Raw genomic sequence first — 24,694 nt, 5'->3', positions numbered from 1 at the left:
AAATATGAGGGGCTTAAGTCTTATCTGTCCTCATATCTGATTGTAGTAATTTTCTGTAAAATTTAAAGTTATTTTGTAAAATGCAAGTTTCTATAGTAGAAAACAACAAAAAAAGAATTATAAGAATTATTTAGTAAATATAGTAGTGACATAAAGCACCAAGGATTTTGACAAAAATTTTTAAAATGTTATTCATTGTTCCTATTCATACAGTTCAGTGAAAAGAGCAGGATGCTCTCTATATTCATAAAAAATTCATTCATCCCTCCTGCTTTACTGAAGTAGTATATTACATGTGTCTGTGATTCATAGCATATGTTAAAGAGAAAAAAATTTACCAAAATAGCATAGTGTATCAAGTGTCTCACTAAAACAAAAAGTTCATAATTTCAAGGTCAACATTTTAATTTCTATATTTGTTTCACTCATAATTCTTAATTATGTATTATTTCTACTGCTATATTCTCTATTTTGGGTACTAATGCAGTCAACATCTACTGTCCCAAACAGGTACTGAAATGATTCATGATTTCCTCCAATCTGGCATTTATTAACTTTTGTGTCCTTTAGTTCCAACCTCCTTAAAATCTTTTGAATTCATTCTTGCAATGACAGTATTCAGGCCTTCATTACCCCTTAACAGGATGACTACTAGATTCTCTTAAAACATCCTGTTTCTGTACTCTTGTCTTAAAACACAACAAAATGATTGTTTTGATGTAGCCAATTATTTCACAGTGTTTAGTGACCTCCCATTGAACCCACTCCACAAAATACATGTTCTTGTTCCAGGCTAATTCTCTACAGTCTCAGTTCACAAGATTTCCTTTTCCTAGTATATATTTTTCCATAAAATCTTACCCAGATTTCTCTAACCTCTTTAAACTATACATTTGGACTTTTCCATTTTTGTCTTGTCCTAATTTCACAGACTCTTAATTATCCTTTTACTTCTTGTAGAAAAGTAACCTTGACTCCTTCATAATGCCTTACACCTTTCTCCTAAGTATAGTTTTTTTGCATTCTACCATAATACTCTTAATGGTGCATTATATACTTATGAATGACCTCTATAAGAAAAAAAAATCTCCTGACAACCTGAACTACCATTTTTTTTTCCACAGCTTATCAAGTATAAAAATTTTTAAAAGAATGCTTTTAGGTATAAAATTTATACAAATAATTTATTAAAAAATAGTTATGGGGAAACTAACATGGTTTCTTTCCTATGTCAATTATGTAAAATTATATTAGTATATCACTTTTATCTGTTGAAACTTACGTCTTCCATGTCTTTCCACATTTCTTCACATTCTTTAATAAGTTCTTCCTCTGTATCTATAACAGCTTCCACATCTGTAATAGTAACTGGATGTACTTCTTGATTCTCTGACATATCCTTTAGTTTTCTTCACCTTACTGCAACAACTAACGTTAAAAAAGACACATGCATTAAACAACTATTTGCTGAATGTAGGAGTGACTAATAGACAAAAAGTCCTTTTTATTGACAGAGAAACATGAACACGCATCTGTTGGAGGGAATACTTTCATATAGCCATTATTAAAAAAAAAAAAAAAAAGAGTATGGATGTAAGCAAAAATTAGAAACAGAACTACCACAGGATCCAGAAATTCCACTATTAGATATATATCCAAACAAAAGAAACTAGCATGTTGAAAACGTGTTTACAATCTTGTTTACTATGGCACCATTCACAATAACCCAGATATGTAATCAACTAAGTGTCAACTAACTAAAGAATGGATTTAAATTTTAAAAAGTTCCACTGTAATAGGAGAGTCAGTGGAATAACAAGAGTGCAAAATTCAGGTAGGTAAGTAGATGGAAGAGCTTGTGGAAGATGTGTTTGAATTACTTCTTCCAACAAAGTGAAATGGCACCTAAGGTGATCCATTGTAAGTATCAAGGAATTTGAATTTTAAGAGCAGATACAGCCAGGTGTTGTGACCCATGCCTTTAATCCCAGCACTTGGGAGGCAGAAGCAGAGGCATGTGGATCTCTGTCCTTTCAAGGACAGTCAGGACATAAAAGAAAAATCCTGTCTCAGAAGAGGGCAGGGTTCAGAGATAGCTTATCTCATAAAGGCTATAAGGTTCACAAAATTTTAAGAGGAGAGGGGGAAAGTTTACAGAATGGGTCTTTGTTTTTGTTTTTTTGTGTGTGTGTCTTTAAGAAAACTCAAAGAATGTAAAGCAACTTTAGATATTAGCCCACTTTAAATTAGTAACTAGTGGCCCAATTAAAACAACAAAAGCTAGCATATTAAGGAATATAATCACCCAGGGGTAATGAAAAGTGACACAAGGTTATTAGATGGCTGCTGTAAAGAACAGGAGATGATTGTGTATCATGAGGTACCGTTAGGTAATTTCTAAGGATGAGGACAGAGAGGACCTGTAGTTTACAACATCAGATGCAAATCAGAATAAACACCGCCCCAATGTATTTTTTTACTCATAATGAATTTTTAAGTTTTAAATTGCTTAGCCGGGCGTGGTGGCGCATGCCTTTAATCCCAGCACTTGGGAGGCAGAGGCAGGCGGATTTCTGAGTTCGAGGCCAGCCTGGTCTACCAAGTGAGTTCCAGGACAGCCAAGGCTATACAGAAAAACCCTGTCTCGAAAAACAAAACAAACAAACAAAAAAAAAGTTTTAAATTGCTTAACCAGTAAATTACCAACGGAGAAGTTGTACACGATGCAGCTTTGTCGTTGGAATAGATAGAAGGCGGTAACATGCTCCTAGGTTAGGTGTCAACTCCCCCCAACCCAAAATTGTCCTGTTTTCTCTTAATTAAAATCCTAAAGGCGACAAAAACCCTGTCGCACTTGATGAGGAAATTCTAGAACCTATACAGAAATATAAAGACCCAGAAATAGCAAAGGCTCACAGACTATAACTGTGCTAATCGTTAAACGTAGAACCGGCAGGTGGAGAGGCGGGAACGCAACACACACACACCCTTCTTGAATTTCTAGCGTCACATACATACACATTCCAAGTCAAAAAAGAATATTCTCAATGGGAGTCCACCTTATAAACTATACTAATTTCAATATAGTTTAGCTGATAGAAATCTACTTCATTCTTTTTAACTGAAAGTTCCTTCCAAGCCCGCCCCTCGGCTTTTTCGGGGGGGGGGGAAACAGGAAGGTTCTAGAACAGCATTGGCCTGGGAGGCCGAGACGCGCGACACTTCCAGTTCGTAAGGCGTAAGCGTCCGATCTAGGGGGGACCTGGGTCCCCCAAACCCGCGAGCTGCCATCCTCCTTGACAGAAAACTGGGACCGTAAGTGGACCCTGCTTCGCCAGTCAGAGCCGGTTTCGACTCACCTCAGCCGTCCGGCCTCCTCAGCGCTCTCGTCAACACTGCCTAGCCGCGCTGTTTACGCGCGCTGCTCGCTGATTGGACCAGCTGCGCCCACCGCGGCCAATCAGTTAGCGCTTCCGGCCGCTGACGGCGAAAAGCTGCGCCGCGGCTCGGGGACACCTTCTTCACTCGGTTGTCGCGTCTCTTCTGACGCCTCAGACGACATGGCGACCGAGAGTGGTAGTGATTCGCAGCTGAGGAGGAGAAGGCGCCGGGACCCAGAGGGATCAGAAAGAACAGAACCGAGCGAGCGAGAACCGGCCCTGGCAGTGGCGGGGAGCGAAGAAAATGATGATGAGAATGAAGAGCGCTGGGTCGGGCCTTTACCGGTGGAGGCAACACTTGCCAAGAAGAGGAAAGGTAGCGGCGGCGAGCCGGCGAGCAAGCCCGACGGCTACCCCGGCCGAGTGGGAGGGTTGATTTCAAGCACGCCCGCGGGCGGGAGTGAGAGTGTGGGTTTATGCACTTAGAACGGACGATCTTTACTGCATTTCCTCCCTAAAGAGTGAATTGGTGTTAGTATGGCGTGTTTTTAAAAAAAAAAACAAAAAACATGTAGCCCCGTTGATTCCTGACTGTCAGAGATGCTACAAATTAGTGCTCGCCTGTATTTCTGTGTTTGGATGCTTTTATTGACCTCATAGCTGCCGCGTGAAGTTGGAATTCCTAATATTGATTGAGCAGGTGTGGGAAGGAGCTCTCAGAATCATAAAGCCTTACGTTTTCAACCCTGACTCGTCTAGTAATGAATTTTCAAACCCAGGGGAAGTTGCTTAAGCTAGCTGGATTTGAAGCCATACTCGAGACAAAATAGAAAAGTTTTGCCACTAACGTGAATAAGAACAAGATTTTATAATATTAAAGGTTGGTGAAGAGATAACATTTACTGTTTTAAAGCTGTTCTAGGAACTTTTTCGTAAATGTCTTAGGGGTGTGTGTGTGTGAGTTTGTGTATGTTCGCTCACGCGTTAATCTCAATTCTGACTGGAACTATGTAAAACTTTTTATTTTCAGAACAAAGCCCAAACACCTTAACATGGACTATGAGGCTGTCTCGCTTTACTTCCCCAAGGAGGACTCCCAATTCTGTCCATTCTCAAAACCCTACCTTGTCCTTGAGCAAGGGCTCCTCTACCTTCCTGTCCAGATACTGTGAAGTGTCTCTATCTGGAGTAATTTCTCTCCTTTAACCATGCTAGCTTTTTAACAGGTCTAGGTTTTAGGTGCAGTGTTTTTGGAACATTGTATAGTGACACCCTTACAGTCAGCTCCTTACTTTGCCCAATCCTGCTTTTGCCTTCGTGGCACTTACTACTTTTTGTAGTTGTGGATTTATTCACGTGACTTTCTGAACACTACTAGACTAAGCATGTAAGAACAAGGATCATGCACTTTCAGCTCCAACACTTAATACAGTGTTTTGCATGAAAAATTTAAATGAATATTTTATAACATTTGTGCTGTTATTATTTCACTTAAATTTTACTACAATAACTGCTTAAGTGGAAGGAATGAGGATAACTTAGGAAGGAAAACAAAACAAAATTAAAAAGAAAAACCAAACATTTTTGAAATGCTGACATAGGAAACAAGTGTCTTATAACCATGTAGTTGGGGGGATGAATAGGTATTATATCATGTGAAAAATCTTTTCCCTTAGCCAGGTTTTTTTTTTTTTTAAAGCCAGCCAATGGAGTATAAGTTGGGGGAAGGGGGTGACCCAAAACTACATACAAAAGAATTGTTACAAAAATATAATGTAAAACTTTATCTGAAATGACAAGTGTTTAGTGATTTAAAATTTTTGGAAATAGAGGCAAGATTAGACTTTCGTGTGTGTATACTTTCACAATGATATATGATTGTTTGACAGTACATTGAGTTAAGCTGTTTTTTTAAACATTTATTATTATTACTATTATTATTTTATGTGTAGGGGTGTTTTGCAGGCATGTATACCATGCCATGCAGATGTCAGGTGCCCAAGGAGTCCAGAAGAGGGTATCACCGGAACTGGAGTTACAGATGGAAGAGCAGCCAGTACTCTTAACCTCTGATGAGCCTTCTATCTGGCCCAAATTAAGCTGTATTTAGCACTTTATCTGTTATTGTATGTTGGTGGGACAAGAGAGGTAGGAACACATATACTTAGTACAAGAGTGGAGGGCAGAGGACAATGTTGTTGGTTCTCTACATCTACCTTTGTGTGGCTTCCAAAGATTGAGCTCAGGTTGCCAGAGGCAAGCATCTTTACTCTGAGCCATCTTGCCTGTCTTAAACTATTTCTTAAGAAAAATAATTATGTCTTTCTCTTCTTTTTTATACATGTTCCCTTGAATATGTTTAAATGAATTAGCAAACAACAAATGTAATCTGGAACAGATAGGAAAATATTCATTACAGAAAATTGCAACAAACAACAGCATTAAAAAGAAAATGGAGGGCTGGAGAGATGGCTCAGCGGTTAAGAGCACTGACTGCTCTTCCGAAGGTCCTGAGTTCAATTCCCAGCAACCACATGGTGGCTCACAACCATCCGTAAATAGATCCAGCGCCCTCTTCTGGTGTGTCTGAAGACAACTACAGTGTACTTACATATAATAAATAAATCTTTTAAAAAAAAAAAAAAAAGAAAATGGAATACCACTTTTATGAAAGTGCCAAAATAAACAACCCAGGATTGATGTAAGCTCCCAATGTTCCTAGGCACGTCCTGACCTAAGATAACTAGTGTATGGCCCTCGTTTTCATTGTCCTGGGTTCTTGGAATTAATGCTGTAATTCTAGTTAATAACCTTGATCCAAGCTGAGAACTGAAGGGAAGAAAGGAAAACTTTTTAAGAATATTATGTATGTATAACACATACATACATACATAAAATTAAGCTTTTTTTAATGTTTATCAATTTTTCATTTTTTAGATGTTATACTTTAGAAAACTATATGAAAGGCACTCAATTAAATTTGCTAGGATTTTCTCAGCTATAAACATCTAAGTGTTTTGTTTGTTTTTGTGTTTCAGGTCTTTATAGTGGTTCTTTAATAGAGGACTAGTGTCTTTAAACATACATCTTGCAAATAGCTGTCAGCTCTTGGTAAATTAGCACTACTGGCTTCTAAATGGTTATAGAAATTGTTGTCTTCATAAAGCTTTATATTTCTTTGAACATCCATATTAAGTCCGAACCACTCACAATTATCAAAAACTTTGAAACAGGAGCTAGAAGTATAGCTCAGTTGTGAAAAGCACTTGCTGATGCTCCAGAACACCTAAATTTGATTCTCAGGACCACATGAAACATCTCATAAACCAGCCATAATTCTATTTCAAATTAATTGAGCGTCCTCTGTTGGCTTCATTGGGTACCTACCTGGATACACCTGACATGCACTGGAACAGACATAAAGTCTTTGAAACAGTTTTTATATAATCCCAGGGAACCTGACATAGTAACTTCTGAAGTAATAAAAGTTATAACTGCTATTAACAAATACTGGATTTTTTTATCCCATATGTTTATTGAAAGAAATTAAAATGTAGAATAATATAAAAATTTAGAAAATTCTAAATAATATGTTAATTTCATTCATTAAAAATACTTTTTACCCCCTCCCCCAGTTCTAGAGTTTGAAAGAGTCTATCTTGATAATCTCCCTAGTGCATCTATGTATGAGCGCAGTTACATGCACAGAGATGTCATCACACATGTGGTATGTACCAAGTAAGTATATCATACTTTGTCTTTTACTATTTTAATTTTATCTTATATGCATGAGTGTTTTGCATGTTTCTGTACCACCTACATGCCTGGTATCTACAGAAGCCAAAAGAGTGCAATGGATCGTTCAGAATCAGTATTACAGACCTTTGTAAACTGTAAACTGCCATGTAGGTGCTAGGAATTAAACTCAGGTCCCCTGAAACAGCAGCCAGTGCTCTTAACTACTGAGCTGCCTCTCCAGCCCAGATATATTCTCCAGATACATCATATCTTAGAATGTATCTCAGAAAAAAAATCTAAAGCTTAATTATGAGTGGATTTACAGAAGTAATTTGGGGATTTTATAGATTTAATTTTGCAAGTTCTATAATAATTAAAACCCTGCATGTTTTCTTATTTAAAATAAAATATGTCAGACAGAACATCCTAGTATGTGTACGTATATTTGGTGATAAAAATCAGTAATGGCCGAATCATGTTATCAGAGCTTTCCTAGGAAGAAAGTGTATTAAAATAGACATGATAATAAGTTGGTCTCTGGTGTTTATAGAGAAGATGCTGTAACTCAGACCTCCTGGGATTATCAGAGGACCTTCAAGATGGGTGTGTAGGGAATTTCAAATACTGGGAATAACAGTAAAAATGGTCCCCTGATTTTTTAGCTCATGATATGTATAGATCCTATTTGAACTATATTTCATTAATTATCTCATCTTAATAGTTTAAGAATCTTAAATTTTACATTTATAGGTGAGAAAACTGTGGAATAGAGTAAGGGGCAGAAGAAGCTAAAACAAAAAATTAATATGCTAAGTTCTAGCTTTCTGTTCCTTATTTGGATTTTGGACCTGTGAGGAAGAGTAACATCACATTCCTGTTTTTAAAAGGAGCACGTTGGCCATACTAATGCATTAAAACAGGACAAAAATGGGAACAAGGAGAACAGGCAGTTGCTGTAGAAATGTGGATGAGCTTTGATTAGGGCCTAGATTATATTGACAGTGATTATCAAAGCTGGAGGGAATACTCTTCTAGAGTCTACTTTTGATCTCTTAAAACAAATTGCATTTGAGATATAAATCTTTAATAGTATAAAAATAGGATAATTCTGACCAAATACAGTTCAAATTTGTTAATGTATAAAGCAACCTGTAGATAATAGCACTGCTTTTCTAACCCAAGCTGAAGAGTTTCACAAGAAGTTGTTTCATTGTTGTTGTTTGTGTTTTGTTTGTTTGGATTTTGAGGGTTTTTTTCCTTCTGTTGTTTGTGTGTGTCTGTGTCTGTCTGTGTCTGTGTGCGTCTATGGTTTTTGTGGGTAAGTAAATCTAAAGCTATTCACCGATATAGTGTGAATAAATGTAGTTGTCAAAGTACTAGTATGTGTAAAGTACTTAGTATATATATGTACTGTGCTGAATTAATGGTTTCAGTTTTTATATGTGTGATAGAAAAATTGTTTAAATCTTTTTGATTTTTTAACTAAAATGCATTGAATAATATGAAGTAAATTTATGTTGGACTTTTTTATATGTGAAAGTAGTTTGGGTGTTTGTAATCTTCTGAAAGGTAGAAATTTTCTCTTTAAACAACTGTGTTCAGGGTAGTTTTAGCAACAAATACTAAAGTCTAATGATTCCAACGGAGATTGCCTTTTTTGTTTGTTCGTTTTTGTTTTGAGACGGGATCTCCCTTGTTAAGTTGTGAAAGCTGGCTTTGCATCCTCTTTATGTCCTAGGCAACCTTCCTGCTCCAGCCTCCTGTATAGCTGGGTTTACACCACCAGGCCCAACCCCTTACTTATTTGTTTAACAGTAAATCCTTTTTCAATTCTGAACCTACCTCTTGGGGTTCATGTTAGTTGTTTGTATTCCTACAATGGTCCCTGTAAAGGAAATTTTAAAAACAAAGTCAAAATAATTAAAGCCTAAACTGGAGATGATAGGATATGCCTATAAATCCAGCTCCAGAGAGGCAGGGGCAGCAGGAACACAAATTCAAAACGAGTTAGCTTATACTGTATAGTGATAACTTGTCATAAAAACAAAAGCCAACTATTGAAGTAGTCAAATGCTGTCCGTCAGTGTTTGCTTTGACATTATTCAGCTCTGTTTTGGAAGTTAACTTTAAATTTTTTTATGTATACAGAACAGATTTTATTATCACCGCCAGTCATGATGGACATGTTAAATTTTGGAAAAAAATAGAAGAAGGAATTGAGTTTGTTAAACATTTTCGTAGTCACCTTGGTAAGAGCTGTATAATTTTTTAAGCTGTACTGTTTTAAAATCTCTTTAAAGTATTGTGCTGTTTTTCTTTGAGGTGTGGGTCTTTATGTTATTTGTATTTACCAGAATGTTTTAATTTTATTTTTTGAAATAGGAATTATTGAGAGTATTGCAGTTAGCTCTGAGGGAGCATTGTTCTGTTCTGTTGGTGATGATAAAGCAATGAAGGTGTTTGATGTAGTGAACTTTGACATGATCAACATGCTGAAGCTTGGGTAAGATTTCTCTAAAGCATGTGTCTGAGTGTGTGTGTGTATGTGTGTGTGTGTGTTTTCAACTTAGTAAAGTAAGTGTAAACTAAACTTTGCCATAATGTATTACAGGCTATTTTTGAGCAGAATATATTATCATACCGTTTGTGGGTTTACATGAAGAAGTCAGGGAACATCTTGTGTTGTTTGGAGGCTTCTGCTTTTTTCATTCAAGTTTTTCTGTTTGTTTTTTTGAGACAGGGTTTTTCTGTGTAGCCTTGGCTGTCCTGAAACTTGTTCGGTTGATCAGGATGGCCCCAAACTCAGAGATCCACCGTGAAATTTTCAAGTAGTATCACAGCAGAGATTCATCGAATCCAGCTAATACCACTGAGTAAATTGATGAACCCCTGTCATGCCCAGCTGCTGATAGGATAACTTCCTTGCTATATTATACTTACTTTGAAGATACAAACTTGTGTATTTATGTGGTTTATAGATAAGTTTAAAATTTGCTGTTGATTTTAAACTTTATTGTGTAGTGATACGGATATTCAAATTATGTGGCTGAATAGTACAGAAATAAGACTTGCACATTGTTTAAGCATGACTTTTTAAAAGATAACGTACTATCTATATCCAAATTCATATCAATTTAAAAGTCATACTGTTATCAGAATATTTGGGAACTTGCTTTGCTTGAAAGAAATAACCACAGACCTTAAGCTACACAACTTTTAAAAATAAGCTTTTGGAACCCACAGATCCAAGGTTCAAAGCTAGCAATTTCATTTCTTATGAGGACTCTCTTCCTGCTTCTTGGCATTTCCTCATTTGGTTAAAGAAGACAGGAGTTGGGGCAGATAAGGTCAAGGGCTCAATAGATGAGGCACCCATCCTTCTCAGCTTATTTAGTCCTGAATTTAGAAAGATTTAGCTCATTTTAATAGTCCTAAAGACTATATAAAATGTCCTGCTATGAACTGAATTATGTCATAAGTCAAATCTAAACTTTGGCATATGTTTTGTGACCAGATTTTATAAGTCACAAAAAATAACCAGTGTTACTCTACTTGTTAGATTTACGTAACTTGATATGTTCTTATTCTCCAGCATGTTTTCCCAGACATTTGCTATTTTTGAAAATAACAAATAATTGAGCATTAGCTCTTTGAGAATACTCAAAAGAGTCTATTTCAGAACTGATAGAAGTTCTAAATGAAGAGTTCAAGAAAGGTTTTTAGCATCAAAACCATGGTGATTGGTATAACATTGTAACTTTAAAATTGACTACTTTGCAGGAGACAACAAATATTAAAAGTTTGGTATGTAAACTAAATACATCAAGTTCATATTTGCACATTGTTCATCATAGAACATGTCCAATACGTACAGTTTTAATATCAAGATAAGGCAATAGTTTTCTTTTGAGCATAGTCAGAATCTAATTATTTTGATTATAATTGTCCCAAGCATGGATTTACAAAGTATGCTATTACACGGTAACCTATTTAAAAGGTTTACAGCCGGGCGTGGTGGTGCACGCCTTTAATCCCAGCACCCGAGAGGCAGAGGCAGGTGGATTTCTGAGTTCACGGCCAGCCTGGTCTACAGAGTGAGTTCCAGGACAGCCAGGGCTACACAGAGAAACCCTGTCTCGAAAAACCAAAAAAAAAAAAAAGGTTTACATATAAACTGTTAGATACTCAATGTCTCAGAATACCTTAAGGCCCAGATATGATTATTTCCTAACTACCCAAACAAAATAAGTACACAATTCTCCTCTTATGGTTTGGTGTCATCATAGTTATTGTTACACTGGTGACAGTAGAAAGAGGGAATTCAGGACTGGGTATACCTTCGAGGTAAAGCAAGTACTTAGTATGCAAAAGGCCCTGGATTCCATTCCTAGTACTGCAAGAAAAAAAAGAGTGAAGAGAAATTTCGTATCTATTCTGAGTAGTTCCTCCCTGTCTTTTACATTTAAGCAAAGAATCACAAACTTCCTAAAGGTTGGCCAGAGCATTTTGATTTGAATGATGGGCTACGGAGGGATGCTTATTGTATTGACTTTCCTTTTTCTCCTTCTCAATTTGTAACGGCTTTAGCTATTTTCCTGGACAATGTGAGTGGATATATTGCCCAGGAGATGCCATATCTTCAGTTGCTGCTTCTGAGAAGAGTACAGGAAAAATTTTCATTTATGATGGTCGAGGAGATAACCAGCCACTTCATATTTTTGACAAACTCCATGTATTCCCTCTTACTCAAATAAGACTAAACCCAGTTTACAAAGCAGTGGTGTCTTCTGACAAATCCGGAATGATTGAGTACTGGACTGGACCGCCGCATGAATATAAATTCCCTAAAAATGTGAACTGGGAGTATAAAACAGACACAGATTTATATGAATTTGCCAAGTGTAAGGCATATCCAACCAGCATATGCTTTTCACCTGATGGGAAGAAAATAGCAACCATTGGATCAGACAGAAAAGTTAGAATTTTCAGGTTTTTAACTGGAAAACTCATGAGGGTCTTTGATGAATCATTAAGTGTAAGTGCAATTAAGTCAGATTTTACTTTTCTAATAGTCTTTATGTTTTGCAATTTCATAAAGAATATTTTTCTACATAGATACATATTGATGATTATTTTCTCTTATCACATTAAAGGTACAATTCAGTTGTCTTTAATCTTGCATTGATGCTCTTCTCTACGTTGATCATGTGATATTTCTTCATTATTCTCAGCATTTGTTGAGGTGATAGGACTGATGTGACAAGAGGAGATCAAGAGTAAACATATGACAGAAGTTGGGATTCAGAATGAGAATGTGGCAAAAAAACCTCAAGTGTCAGTTAAGCTAATTATTTGCAATACTGGCAAAAGAAAACCAAGTGTCAGTTAAGCTAATTATTTGCAATACCGAACATAAGTATAAATGTGTGTATAGAAATTAGTAATTCCACACTCCGCGGAGTGCTTTTTTTGGATTTGAGAGATGGCTACCTAGAGGGAGTGGAAGAACTGCAGTGATTTGAGACTATTTAACTAGTCTAGTATAACAGAGATTGAATGTGAGGTTTTATCTGTTAGTATTTATTAGCTGAGATATTCAGGATCATTGCGTGTGTCAGTGCAGTTGTGAATCACAGAGGCCAAGCTTTGAATGCCAGAATATCGTAAAAAGATTCTATTGAGGCGTTTACCAAATTGGATATTTATGAAATGTATTTATATGGATAGATGACTGTAGAACTTATATCTTTAAAGCTAAGTAAGTCTTCAGCAAAAATAATCATGAATCTCCCACTATTAAAAAGTAGTCCAGCATTCTAGGTAAATTTGGGCACATAAATAAGCAGTACCTAGAGACATGAACACTGAACTCTAAGATCATGTATTCATGACTCAAACGTTTAAGATACCTCTTGTTTTTGTAGTTCTGTATATTTATTTTTCATCGTCTAGAAAAAGTTGAGATTTTAGTTAACATAATCATGAAACACATATAAGTAAATGAGATGTAAGTCTAGCTTATTATCATCCATAATAAAAGTGTTAGCTACCATCTGATGTTCCACATGTCTGAAATGCTGAATAATAAGATCCTATCTTCTGTAAGGTTCTTGGAATACTAACACAAAGTATATTAATGATGTAACCCACATCTTGAAAATGGTGCATTAAATATCAAAAGTAAACCAAATTTCCAAGCTATAAAGGGTTCCCCCAAAAACCATTGTTTTCTAAACACATTCATCTAATATTAATTAACTGCTCATGTCAAAATAACTTCAAACAGTTTCTGATGTCCTAATTTTGATATAGCAAGATAGAGTTACTCAACAGGGCTGGAGAGATTGCTCATTGGTCAAGAGTGCTTTACTGTTCTTGCGTAGGACCCAAATTCAGTTGCCAAGTACCCATGTTAGACAGTTCATATCTACCTGTGTCTCCAGTTCCAAGAGATATTCCATTCTCTTTTGGCCCCCACAGGCACCCACATAAATACACACTACACACATAACTTTTTTTCAAGTTATTCAACAAAATTTAATATTTATCATATTTTCTTTTCATGATTCTTACACAGGATTTCACAGGCTATGTGTAGCTGAATTGCCTGTTATGAACTGCTACTATTTAAGTGATTCACTTTGTTTGCTTGTGGGAGGTGAGGAAAGGGGTTTATACCCTGTCATCTCTGCTGGCCTGGAACTTCCTGTATAGCTCAGGCTATTCTGCCTCATCTTCCCAAATGCTGAGATTACAGGTATAGACTAGCAGGACCAGCTGCCATGTATCTTGACTCCTTATTGTATCTAGACCAAATAGACATGAGCCAAAAGTAGAATACTCCAAAACAGTAATATAAAAATTTTTCCATTTGTTAACTTTTATAGAAATGGTAATATTTGATGTTTATTAGGTTGAATAAAATAAACCATTTTTTCCCTTATATATCTATTAAAAATTTTAATTGCTTATGTAAATTGCATTATATTTCATTGAAAGTGCTACTCTGAGGCTTCTAAAGGGCAGGTGTATCATTTTTGTAAAGAAAGTACTAGTTATATAAACCAACTGTTTTAGTGTGTTTGTTTATTAAGTTAGAAAAATCAATAACTCTTAGTATAGTGTGTTTGGGGGTAGGGGTTGATAAGGATCAAACCCAGGGCCTTAAGCACTTAAGTAAGCTATACACCCTGAAATACAGATTTGCTATTTGTATGTTGTTTTGTTTGAGTCTGGATTACACTCACTGCGTAGCCAGGCTAGAATAGAGCTCACAGTGCTGCTGCCTTTGAATTTAGACTGAGGGAATTACAGCCAGGAACAACCCACATCATCGGGCTTAAGCTATTTGTGATTGAAGTCTTCTTTAAGTTCCTGTTTATAGGGTTTAGAATGCCTCTAAAATTATGTGACTACAAATTCTTACTGGCTTTCAATGTGTACCTTTTCTATTTAGTGCTCAGTTTAAATTTATATATGCACTTGTGAGTATATATGTATGTAGTTATGTTGTTAATGCATAGTTTATTTCCTAGATGTTTACTGAACTGCAACAGATGAGGCAACAACTACCAGACATGGAATTTGGCCGACGAATGGCTGTAGAACGGGAGCTGGAGAAAGTGGATGCTGTAAGATTAATTAACATCGTTTTTGATGAAACCGGACACTTTGTGCTGTACGGAACGATGCTGGGCATTAAAGTGATAAATGTAGAAACGAATCGGTAGGTTCTCCATGATATATGTATTTTAGATGCAGTTATTGGGGATCTTTCCCCCATCAGGGGGACAATGAGAGTCTTGTTGGTTCCAAAGAGAGTGAAAAGGTCCCAAAAACCTTAACTTAATCAAATGTTTTGACTGGATCTTTCTGTGGTCTCTCAGTTGTTTATAATCTTATGTAAAAAGTTTCCACTCGTGTTTATAAAATAAATGGAAAGAAGATATGCATAGTTTCAAAGTTGGGGGGAAGCACAGTTTCTCTTTTTTTTCTTCTTCTTCTTTTTTTTTTTTTTTTTTTTTTTTTTTAAAAAAAGTTCAGTCTGTGTTTTGCTTATTGATTTAAATTATCCAGGCTTGTGTTGAATGTTGCCAAATATTTTAACCACAGAATTCAGCATTACATCCTGCTAGACATAAAGGCAGGGCTAAAATGCATGAAACCACAGTAAGTCTTTTGTGCGAATAACCCATTTGGTGTTAGTACAGAGTATCTACAATCAGATACTATGTCTGAATGTAAGCAAAAGAACTTAGAGAATATTTTGAGAAAATTCTTGTTCTGTACATTCCTACATATAAATAGATTAATCTTGAAGTTCTTAGTAATATAAGATCATTGAAAACTTGTTAAAGAGTTATAATAATAATAGGAACAGGTTAAAACTTTACACTCAACTTTTGGTGTGCGTGGGGTTTGTACTAGGATACCTTGTGATTCCAAACTAAGGATATTCAAGTTATCCCTCATATTAAAGTACATATACTACTATACTTAAATCATGTGTAGATTACTCATAATTCAAACTATAAATTTTATCTAAATATATGTTGTACTATATTGTTTATGGAATAATGACAAGGAAAAATTGTATACATGTTCAGTATAGATGATTTAAAACAAAGTATTTTTAGTCTGAAGTTTGAATCTAAGCTATAGAACCTGTGGGTACAGAGGATAATTGCATTAATGTTGATTTGGGTCTGCTTTATTTGTGGGTGTGTGCATGTGCCAGAAATCAAGTTAACTGTTAAGGTGGAGTTGCACTTCACCTTAATTTTTTTTTAAAACAGTGTCTCTTGCTGAACTTGAAGTTCACTTATTTTGGCTAGACTTGCTAGCCAGTGAGCTCCAAAGATCTGCCTGCCTTTGCCTTTCCCTCCTCCCTTCCCCTCAGCAGAGTTACTGATTTGTGCTTACATGGCTGTGGGCCTTAGGAACTGAACTCAGGTCCTTTTAGCCACTATGCCATCTTCCCCACCCCAAAGTCTGTTTTATCTTTAATAGGACTTTTAAAGCAGTTGTAGGCTCACAACAAAAAAGGGAAGAAGGTACAGTTTTTCCATATATTCTCTGATGGCTCTTACAGCTCTATGCAAAGTAATAGAAACCTACATTGACATATCACATCACCTAAAGCCTACCCATTGTTTACACTAAGGTATTCTAAGCAATCCTTGTTGCTCCAAGCATTTACTATCCATCCGTGTTCTGGGTTTAGCTGTTCTAATATGTTCTAGGTTCTTGTTTGTTTTTCCACCTGATATATGATATGGAATATCTTCCATATACTTAACTTGCCTTTTGTATATATCTGACGTATTTGCTAAGGTCTTTGAAGCAATTCTCACTTTCTTGGTTGCCTTTATTGTTGATCTTAAGAATCCTTCGTATGTGATATGTAACTGTTCTTTATCAGATAAATATTCTGCAAGTATTCAAGTCTGTAGCCTTTTGTTTTCTTGATGATTGGATTTTCTTGACCTAGTAATACCTACCAACTTAAAATACTGTGGGGACGATTAGGTAGAGAAATATTTAAGATACCTTTCATTAGTCCTTTGGATATAAAAAACAGATAGTTGACTTAAATTTTTACATATGTTTCTTTATTTTGGGATATGGGTGCCCATGCCACAGTGCATTCGTAAAAGTCAAGGAGACAACTTAGTGGATCCAACTCACTTTTTCTGCCCTGTGGTTCTTGGGGATGGAACTCATGTTGTCAGGTGTAGCAGCATTGCCTTTACACAGGGAACCAAATACCTCACCCAGGATAGTTGACTTTCATTTCCATATGTCAAGCTGGTATGATTGGAAGTCTTTCTGGGTCTTTTTTCCTTGCATGTTTGTATAATACAAATGCATTTGTACAGGTGTGTCTGCACATGAATGCAGGTGATCAGAGGTTGATGTTAAATAATTTTACTGCCAAGTCTAGCTAGCCAGTTTGCCCTGTGGATCCTGTCCAAAGCACTGGGACTATGGTAAGCCTGCCTGGTTTTTATGTGGCTACTAAGCGTCCAAATTCCATTTCTCAGGCCTGCAAGTCAACTTATCCACTGAGCTCTCTTCTCAGTCTAATTCTGGCAATTGTATTAGAGTAAGTTTATTTGTATTTTTCAGGTGTGTGCGGATCTTAGGCAAGCAAGAAAATATTAGAGTGATGCAGCTGGCTTTGTTTCAGGGAATAGCCAAAAAGCATCGAGCTGCAGCTACCATAGAGATGAAGGCTTCTGAAAACCCCGTTCTTCAGAATATTCAAGCTGACCCAACAATAGTCTGTACATCTTTCAAAAAGAATCGCTTTTACATGGTATGTGATCCTCTTGGAGGTGGCCATTACATTTAGTGTTTTTCCCAGCCTTGCTGGGAGTTTTATTTTCTTACAGAATGTAGTCAATGATAGCAAACTTCCTAAACACCTGAAACACCAGCCTTCAACACTAATATTGTAGAATTTTAAACTAAGAATTGATTTCTAAGTATTTCTGCATTCTTTCCCTTTAGGCTTAAAATCTTTCTGATCTGGCTTCTATTACTATTTGTGCTAAGATAAGAAACTAATAATTATGTTCATAATTATATTTACAACAGTTTTTAACTTTTGATTTTTAGATGTTTTGTTTTTCAACTTTTCACTTGAACATAATTTCTCAGAACTTACACAGTTACTTTCTCTTTAGAGATGTATACACATATGCATATCTATATGCATATGGAATACACTTATGGATTTCCTTGACTTTCCAGTGTATAGTAGAGCAGTATGTTCCTGAAAGAGCTTTCCCTCCTCTGGAGAAGGAAGCTGTCACTTGTTGGGATTGTTGCTCAGTGATCATTTACTTTCCCCACATACACAGAGCTCTGGGATCAGGCCCTAGCACTGGGAGGGCAATACTAAGATTGAGCTAAGCTCAGTCTTCTAAATTGCTTACCAACAGTCACTCCCATTAGGCAGATCGTGTAAAGTACAGAGTCCTGCCCTAGCATTATATCCTTGACACTACAGCCAACTTTCTCAGATCTAATAGGACTCCCAGTCGTCTATAATTGGCTTTTATCACCTCTGTGGCCTTAGCCGTTTTCCTTTTCATTTGCTACACTAACCGGACTAGTTTTAGTCTATTTGTAGTAATTATTATTATTTTAACTATTTTTAGATATTCTTTCTTCCAGTCACTTTTCTTTTCAACTTCTACTTAAAGGCTCAGCTTTAAAATCTTTAACATGTTGGGAGAAATGGGGGTATCTAAGACACTGCTTTCTTCCTCCAGGTGATTTAAAGTTAATAAATAGAGACTACTATGGCTTCACTATTATGTGCATAAAGTTTAATCAAATGGCTGACCTGTTGGAGTGTGCACTCATCTGATGTCTCTGAATTGTAAGCCTCTGTGAGGAGTTCAAGCTAACATAATTGATAAACTATACACACACACACACACACACACACACACACACACACACACACACATATGCTATTACACATATATACTTATATATATATGTAAATGCATAAATGTATAATTGGTTCTTTTAATGTTACTTGCATGTATATGATTTCAGAGCTAATTGGTATTGGATAACCAAGTAGAGGATTCATCTCTGGGGAAAACTATTTCTCTTGCTTTCAACATTCCTCAGTTCTTTAAGGTTGGGAACCTGAGAGACCCCCTTATTCCATGTTAGCATGTCTATTGGTACTGTGATTATTCAGGTCTTATTCCGATAGCCATATTGGTAAGATATCATGGGTGATGCTACCCTATCATTTCTGGGAATTATAATCTTATAGATTTCCTGGCCTCTGGTTCCTTCAATCTTACTGCCCCTTCCACCTCTTCCATGCTCTCAGCCTTAGGTACAAGGCTTACATTGCAGATGTATTCACTGGAGCTGGACACTATATCATCAGTTGCTCTCTGCATTATATTGTAGTGGTTTTTTTATGATTTCCATCTGTTGCAAAATGAAGGGGTTTGCTTGGTTTTTCGGAATGACAGCTCTACTTATCTGTAGATATAACGATATGTATTTAGAATACAGTTAGAAATTATGCTAGTTTTGTAAATTGATGGTTTAAGGTTCTCCTGTAAGATCCATGACCACCTACCTCAGGAAGTTGGGCTTCCAGTACTGGACATGATTTCCCTCCTCTGTGTGAGCCTTATGTGCAATTAGACAGTTGGTGGCTCCTCCAAGATATGCGTGCCACTATTACACCCTTAGGGATGTCATGCATGTTGAGCATTGTTGTAGATCCTAAGTGTCACAGCGAGGTAGGACTGTTGGTTGCTTTCCTCGTTCCAGTACTTTGAAAGCTCACCCTTAGCTGGAGGCTTTTTTAGCTCAGAGCTAGCTCAGATCCTCAGTCCTGTGTCCAAAGTGACTTAACTTCAGCCTCTCCTGAGAGGCAACCATAGGCAGTAGCAATAGCCTATACTGTTTGGGTGCTTTCTTGGGCTCCAGTGACCCACAACTTGTATCTGGTACTGAGTATGGTTTTGGGAGGTAGCACTGCCAGCCCAAATTGTATAACTTCATTTAAACTATAGATTTATACATATACTATGGTTCTTGGGAGTAGTGCTGACATCCCAAATTTTATAACTTCATTTAAATTATACATGTATACACATATACTTATATGTGTTATATGTGTACTTTTAGGTGGATGAAGAAGTTTCTCCCTCTCCTTTGGTATTGATGTCCTCCCTCTCCACAGTTAAAGCTCCCTCTATCCTTTCATGTCACCTGTATCCCACTATACCCCTCCCTAGCCCACAATTCCTTTTTACTTTCCTGCTTTCTGAGGTTAACCTGGGTCTGTTGTGAATTCTTACTTTCCTTAAAAAGTAAAATTTTATTTGTAAGATTTTACTTGGTAAGTTGTTTGATTCAGCTGCTCACATTTTCTTTCTTCAGTTTACTAAACGAGAACCGGAAGATACAAAAAGTGCAGATTCTGACAGAGATGTTTTTAATGAGAAACCTTCTAAAGAAGAAGTCATGGCAGCTACTCAAGCTGAAGGGCCAAAGCGAGTTTCAGACAGTGCCATTGTCCACACAAGCATGGGGGACATTCACATCAAACTTTTTCCTGTTGAGTACGTATAACCTCTGTTGTCTTACATGAATACCAATGTCAATGAGTATATTTGGAGTGTAACTTAAATTTGTTGCCTCCATGAATTTTGAATTATTTGTTTGCATAAAACATTTAATCCTTAACATTATGATATCTAAGTTCTTCTAGAGAAAGAGATCAGTTTTAATGCAGCCTATTGTGAGGACAAAATATGTTGGCTCTGATAGTGCTGCCAGTGATAGGACAGTTGTGTGCACAGGCCCTGTTCAGTCGACAGCACCATACAAACGGCAGACTGGAGGGAACTGGAAAGATACCTAAGTGTATACCACTGGAACCAGTAACTGAAGGTCCAGATGGGGTTTGTGGGGATTTTTGTAGATGTTACTCCCAATGCAAATTCTTCAGGTAAGGATAATAATTTTTCTTTTTTGGTATTTGTTAGATACCTACAATTTTAAAAGTGAATTCCAATTAACAACATAAGGACTTAAATTATTTCTATAGTTGAAAAGTCTTCTGGGGCAGTGGTGGTACACGCCTTTAATCCCAGCACTTGGGAGGCTGAGGCAGGCGGATTTCTGAGTTCGAGGCCAGCTTGGTCTACAGAGTGAGTTCCAGGACATCCAGGGCTACACAGAGAAACCCTGTCCCGAGAAACTAAAAAAAAAAAAAAAAAAAAAAGTCTTATGTACAGTTAGAATATTTGTAAAATATATTATTAATACCAAATATAATAGGATTATCTCTGGCTTTCCTGGATCTAAAAGAGATGATGTCTTTTATAATGTTCTCAATCAAAAATGCTTATTTTGAATATAATAATTTGGTACTAAGTAAAGAACTAAGCAGTTACAGATTCTTGAACAGTCCTTTTTCAACTTCTTGGTAAATATACATTTTTGAACCTGTTACATGAGTACTTGAGGCAAGATTCTCTTGATTCCCCTTTTTATCCTCAGATCTGAGAGGTATTGTGAAATAATGAAAAAAAATCAGGAAATAATTTCATGAGATTAATAATAGACTAAATTTCATATTCTTAGTGAATGATTGTCACTTAAAGTTGATTAAACTTAGATGCCATTTCTATAAATAAGTGCAGGAATCACTGAACTATAACATTGTTTTTATAAGAAAATTATTTTTTCCCAGAAATATGTATTACCATGCGTGTATCTTTTTTTGTTTGTTTGTTTTGTTTTTTGAGACGAGTCAGGGTTTCTCTGTGTACTGTCCTGGAACTTACTTTGTAGACCAGGCTGGCCTTGAACTCACGGAGTTCTACATGCTTCTGCCTCCTGTGTGCTGGAATTAAAGGCGTGTACCACCATTCCTGGCTGCATGTGTGTATATTAAGGGGCTGTCTTTGGGTTTTTAAACTGCTAAATGATCTTGAAATGCCATTATCATCAAAATAAGACATGGTGTAAAGATAGAACATGAGAATACACTACCCGCACTTCCCACTGTCATTGTCCTGAGATCAGATTATGAAAGACTATCCTGATGTGTTTAGAAGATCTTGAGAACATTAGAAAATGGAACTTAAAAAAAAAAAAACTCAGTAATTTCATATTTGTAATATATTATAGGTGTCCCAAGACTGTGGAAAACTTCTGTGTTCATAGCAGAAACGGTTATTACAATGGGCATACATTCCACCGTATAATTAAGGTAAATTATACATCTCATGTATGTATGTTTTTATATAACAGGAGCTTAAGTCTCATGAATCCTTCTTTAACACATGCTACTTTATTAAAAGAGAAGACAGAAATGGATGGTAGAAGCCAAAATGAGTGAATGGTCATGAATGTAAAGAATGTGTCAAGAAATATATACTGACCTAGTAGCTAAATAAAGAAATAAATCTGGAAAATTGAAGAGGAATAATGACATGCACCTCTGAGAACCTGAGGGAGTGTGAGCTTGGTCCCAGAATTTTACACAGCATTGCACAGTGATTGGTTACTGGTAGGTCAAAATGGCAAAAGGAAAAATCAGATACTAAAGCTCCGATGAAGCTAGAAAAATGGTCCACTAGGAAAGCCAGAGTATTTGAGGATGGAAAGGGACGAGGATGAGAGCAGTTGGATAAGATTTTAAAGTTATAAATCCTGTAACTTTCTGGGGACTGTTAGGGAAAGATAATGCATTATAAGATATTTGCATTTTTGTGTCACTAGTTGAATAAGTAGTGATTCAGCAATGGAAATCTAACATTCAAACTTACTATGTGGTTAATATAGTCATGAAATAATTTAAGGAATTAGGAAGATTTCACTGACTACAAATCTCTCTTGATAGAGAGATCAGTGCACTCATATACCCAGATTACATATTTAAAAAAATAAGTATTGTTTTTATACTTTCTGTTACCAGGGCTTCATGATTCAGACAGGAGATCCAACAGGTACTGGTATGGGGGGAGAAAGCATATGGGGAGGAGAGTTTGAGGATGAATTCCACTCAACATTACGACATGACAGACCATACACACTCAGCATGGCCAATGCTGGATCAAATACAAACGGATCCCAGTTTTTTATAACAGTAGTACCAACGGTGAGTATAATACATTATCTATAAATTAAGGTTAATGGTTTATCATCTGAGAATATGAGTTTTACTGGGTATCTGCATTATTCAGTTCTCATACTATTTTATCTGTCCACATGGAAGATGAAAAGAATTTAGAGATGAAAAGTTAAACTATGTAACAACTGAATTTAGAAAACACTATTTCTGTCTAGTAGGAAATAAGATATTTAGGGTACTTGAGTTTCATCTCCAGTCTGCCACTACTAACTTTTTGCAGGCTAAAAGAAATTATTTTACCTGTAGTGGCCAATTTCCTCATCCTTCGAATGTTTAGTGCTTTTTACTTCTATTAAGACAAAGTCATATACATAAGCAAGCCCAAGCTGGCCTTTAACTTGCAGTTCTCCTACCTCAACATCAGCCTGTCACATGCTGGGGTTGTAGATGTGAGCTTCATCCTTTGATTAGAGAAATTAAGACTGTAATTTACCAATTTTAAAACCAAATCTTCACTTTTTTTTGTCTGTAAGAATGTAAGTCATAATCAGTCATATTCTAGACAAAAACTTTAGTGCTGAGCCGTATCATACCAGCCTGCCATGTGCAGTGTAGAGCTGATGAGACTCAGCTCCTTTTTATACAGTTTTCCAAAAGCAGGAAAAATACGCAGTGTTTACTAAATTATACACCAAACAATAAAGGAAAAGGATTTGTAAGTATCTGCCAGGCTCATAGTATAATGTAACACTCACAGTACTTTCTATGTTGGTGCTCCCAGTTCTCAGTGATGAGAAAGAAACACTTAACTGGATAAAAATCAAGTTAAGTAGTAAAGCCACCGTGCACCTTCTGAATTATGCCAAAGTACAGTCTTCTTGAACCATTCCAGGTTGTCTTGCTTCCCATGAGACATTCCTTTGGAAAACATCGGAGTCTTATTTTCAAACCATTTAAAGTAACTTACTACTGGGTAGATATCTTCCAACTCCCTTTGGCCTACTACAAAAATTAATTAAAATTTCGGTATCATATCCTCACCTAGTGATTTGAGCAACCAGATTGAAATTTAAAAAGGAAAACTCTGCCAATTTCTTTTCCTCCTTGATAATTCCTAAACAGTACTATTTAACTATTGTTGGTGGCACTCATGCTAGGTGTTGTAAGCACTCTGCCTTTTTATGCAAGGAACCTTAACATCTTTCTGTTATGGTGGGCAGTCTACTCCCCAACGGATACTACAGAAGTACCTTTTATCTTTTCTGTATAAACTCAGAACAACTTTAAAGCTGAGTATTCATTGTCAAAGTATTGCACTTTATTATCAATATGTATTAAAATTAAGTGACATTTAAATTCTCATTTGTTCACTCAGTGGATATGATTTCATAAATTAGAGTTTACCAAAATTTTCCTCTTTTTTTCTTCAATATAGCCTTGGCTTGATAATAAGCACACTGTGTTTGGAAGAGTGACTAAAGGAATGGAAGTTGTGCAGAGGATTTCGAATGTTAAAGTCAATCCCAAAACTGATAAGCCTTATGAGGATGTCAGCATCATAAATATCACTGTCAAGTAAACTGGATTTTGTTACATTCACAAGAGGATTTATAATAAAAGACTGTTTCACATTTGGAAGTTTAAAACTTGCTGAATATGTAAATCATGTTTTAAAAGACAAACACTGTATTTTTGTATTTTTACTTAAAGGCCTTTTTTGAAAACACTGCCTTTTTTGGACTATTTGTGATTCTCAGGGGCAACAAATTGAAACACACTAAATTGAGGCAAATAACATTTTATAGGTCAATTCTGTTATTATGACTCAAACTTGGTATTAAATAATGGATTCTTTTTTTTAAAAAATACCTTTTTATGTTCAGTGGTCTTTAAAAAGAAAAAAAATAAAAAGTTCCTTAATATTATAAAATACCCTTTCAAA

At 36.1% G+C, this 24,694-nt stretch overlaps 2 protein-coding genes across 5 annotated transcripts in view; one reads left to right on the top strand and one right to left on the bottom strand.

Moving 5' to 3' along the window:
• Positions 1-3,751, bottom strand: part of Cenpk (centromere protein K) — a 19,259-nt gene extending 15,508 nt beyond the window's left edge. The window contains exons 1-2 of one of the 3 annotated variants that reach the window (XM_029544055.1): positions 3,360-3,751; positions 1,283-1,428 (exon numbers count right to left, since the gene is read on the bottom strand). In XM_029544055.1, the coding sequence (XP_029399915.1) occupies positions 1,283-1,396 (114 nt within the window). In that variant the 5' untranslated portion in view covers positions 1,397-1,428; positions 3,360-3,751. Of the gene's footprint in view, positions 1-1,282; positions 1,429-2,692; positions 2,955-3,359 lie in introns of those variants that run through there. The other 2 variants (XM_029544054.1, XM_021208249.2) reach the window with 2 other exon arrangements.
• On the top strand, positions 3,527-24,694 carry Ppwd1 (peptidylprolyl isomerase domain and WD repeat containing 1). 2 transcript variants are annotated; one of them, XM_021208246.2, is made up of 11 exons: positions 3,527-3,756; positions 7,016-7,118; positions 9,267-9,367; positions 9,501-9,621; positions 11,706-12,153; positions 14,654-14,844; positions 17,247-17,436; positions 20,049-20,230; positions 21,807-21,888; positions 22,597-22,779; positions 24,188-24,694. In XM_021208246.2, the coding sequence occupies exons 1-11, from the start codon at positions 3,561-3,563 to the stop codon at positions 24,329-24,331; spliced, it is 1,941 nt and encodes a 646-aa protein (XP_021063905.1). In that variant the 5' UTR covers positions 3,527-3,560; the 3' UTR covers positions 24,332-24,694. The 2 variants fall into 2 exon arrangements, with proteins under 2 accessions (XP_021063905.1, XP_029399913.1); XM_029544053.1 differs by lacking the exon at positions 3,527-3,756 and having other exon boundaries at positions 7,067-7,118; positions 9,267-9,292; positions 9,599-9,621.

Source organism: Mus pahari, chromosome 11 (genome assembly GCF_900095145.1).
Source record: "Mus pahari chromosome 11, PAHARI_EIJ_v1.1, whole genome shotgun sequence".
Taxonomy (NCBI): Eukaryota; Metazoa; Chordata; class Mammalia; order Rodentia; family Muridae; genus Mus; species Mus pahari.
The sequence above is the reverse complement of the archived record's forward strand: the minus strand, read 5'-3'. Positions and strand labels throughout refer to the sequence as shown.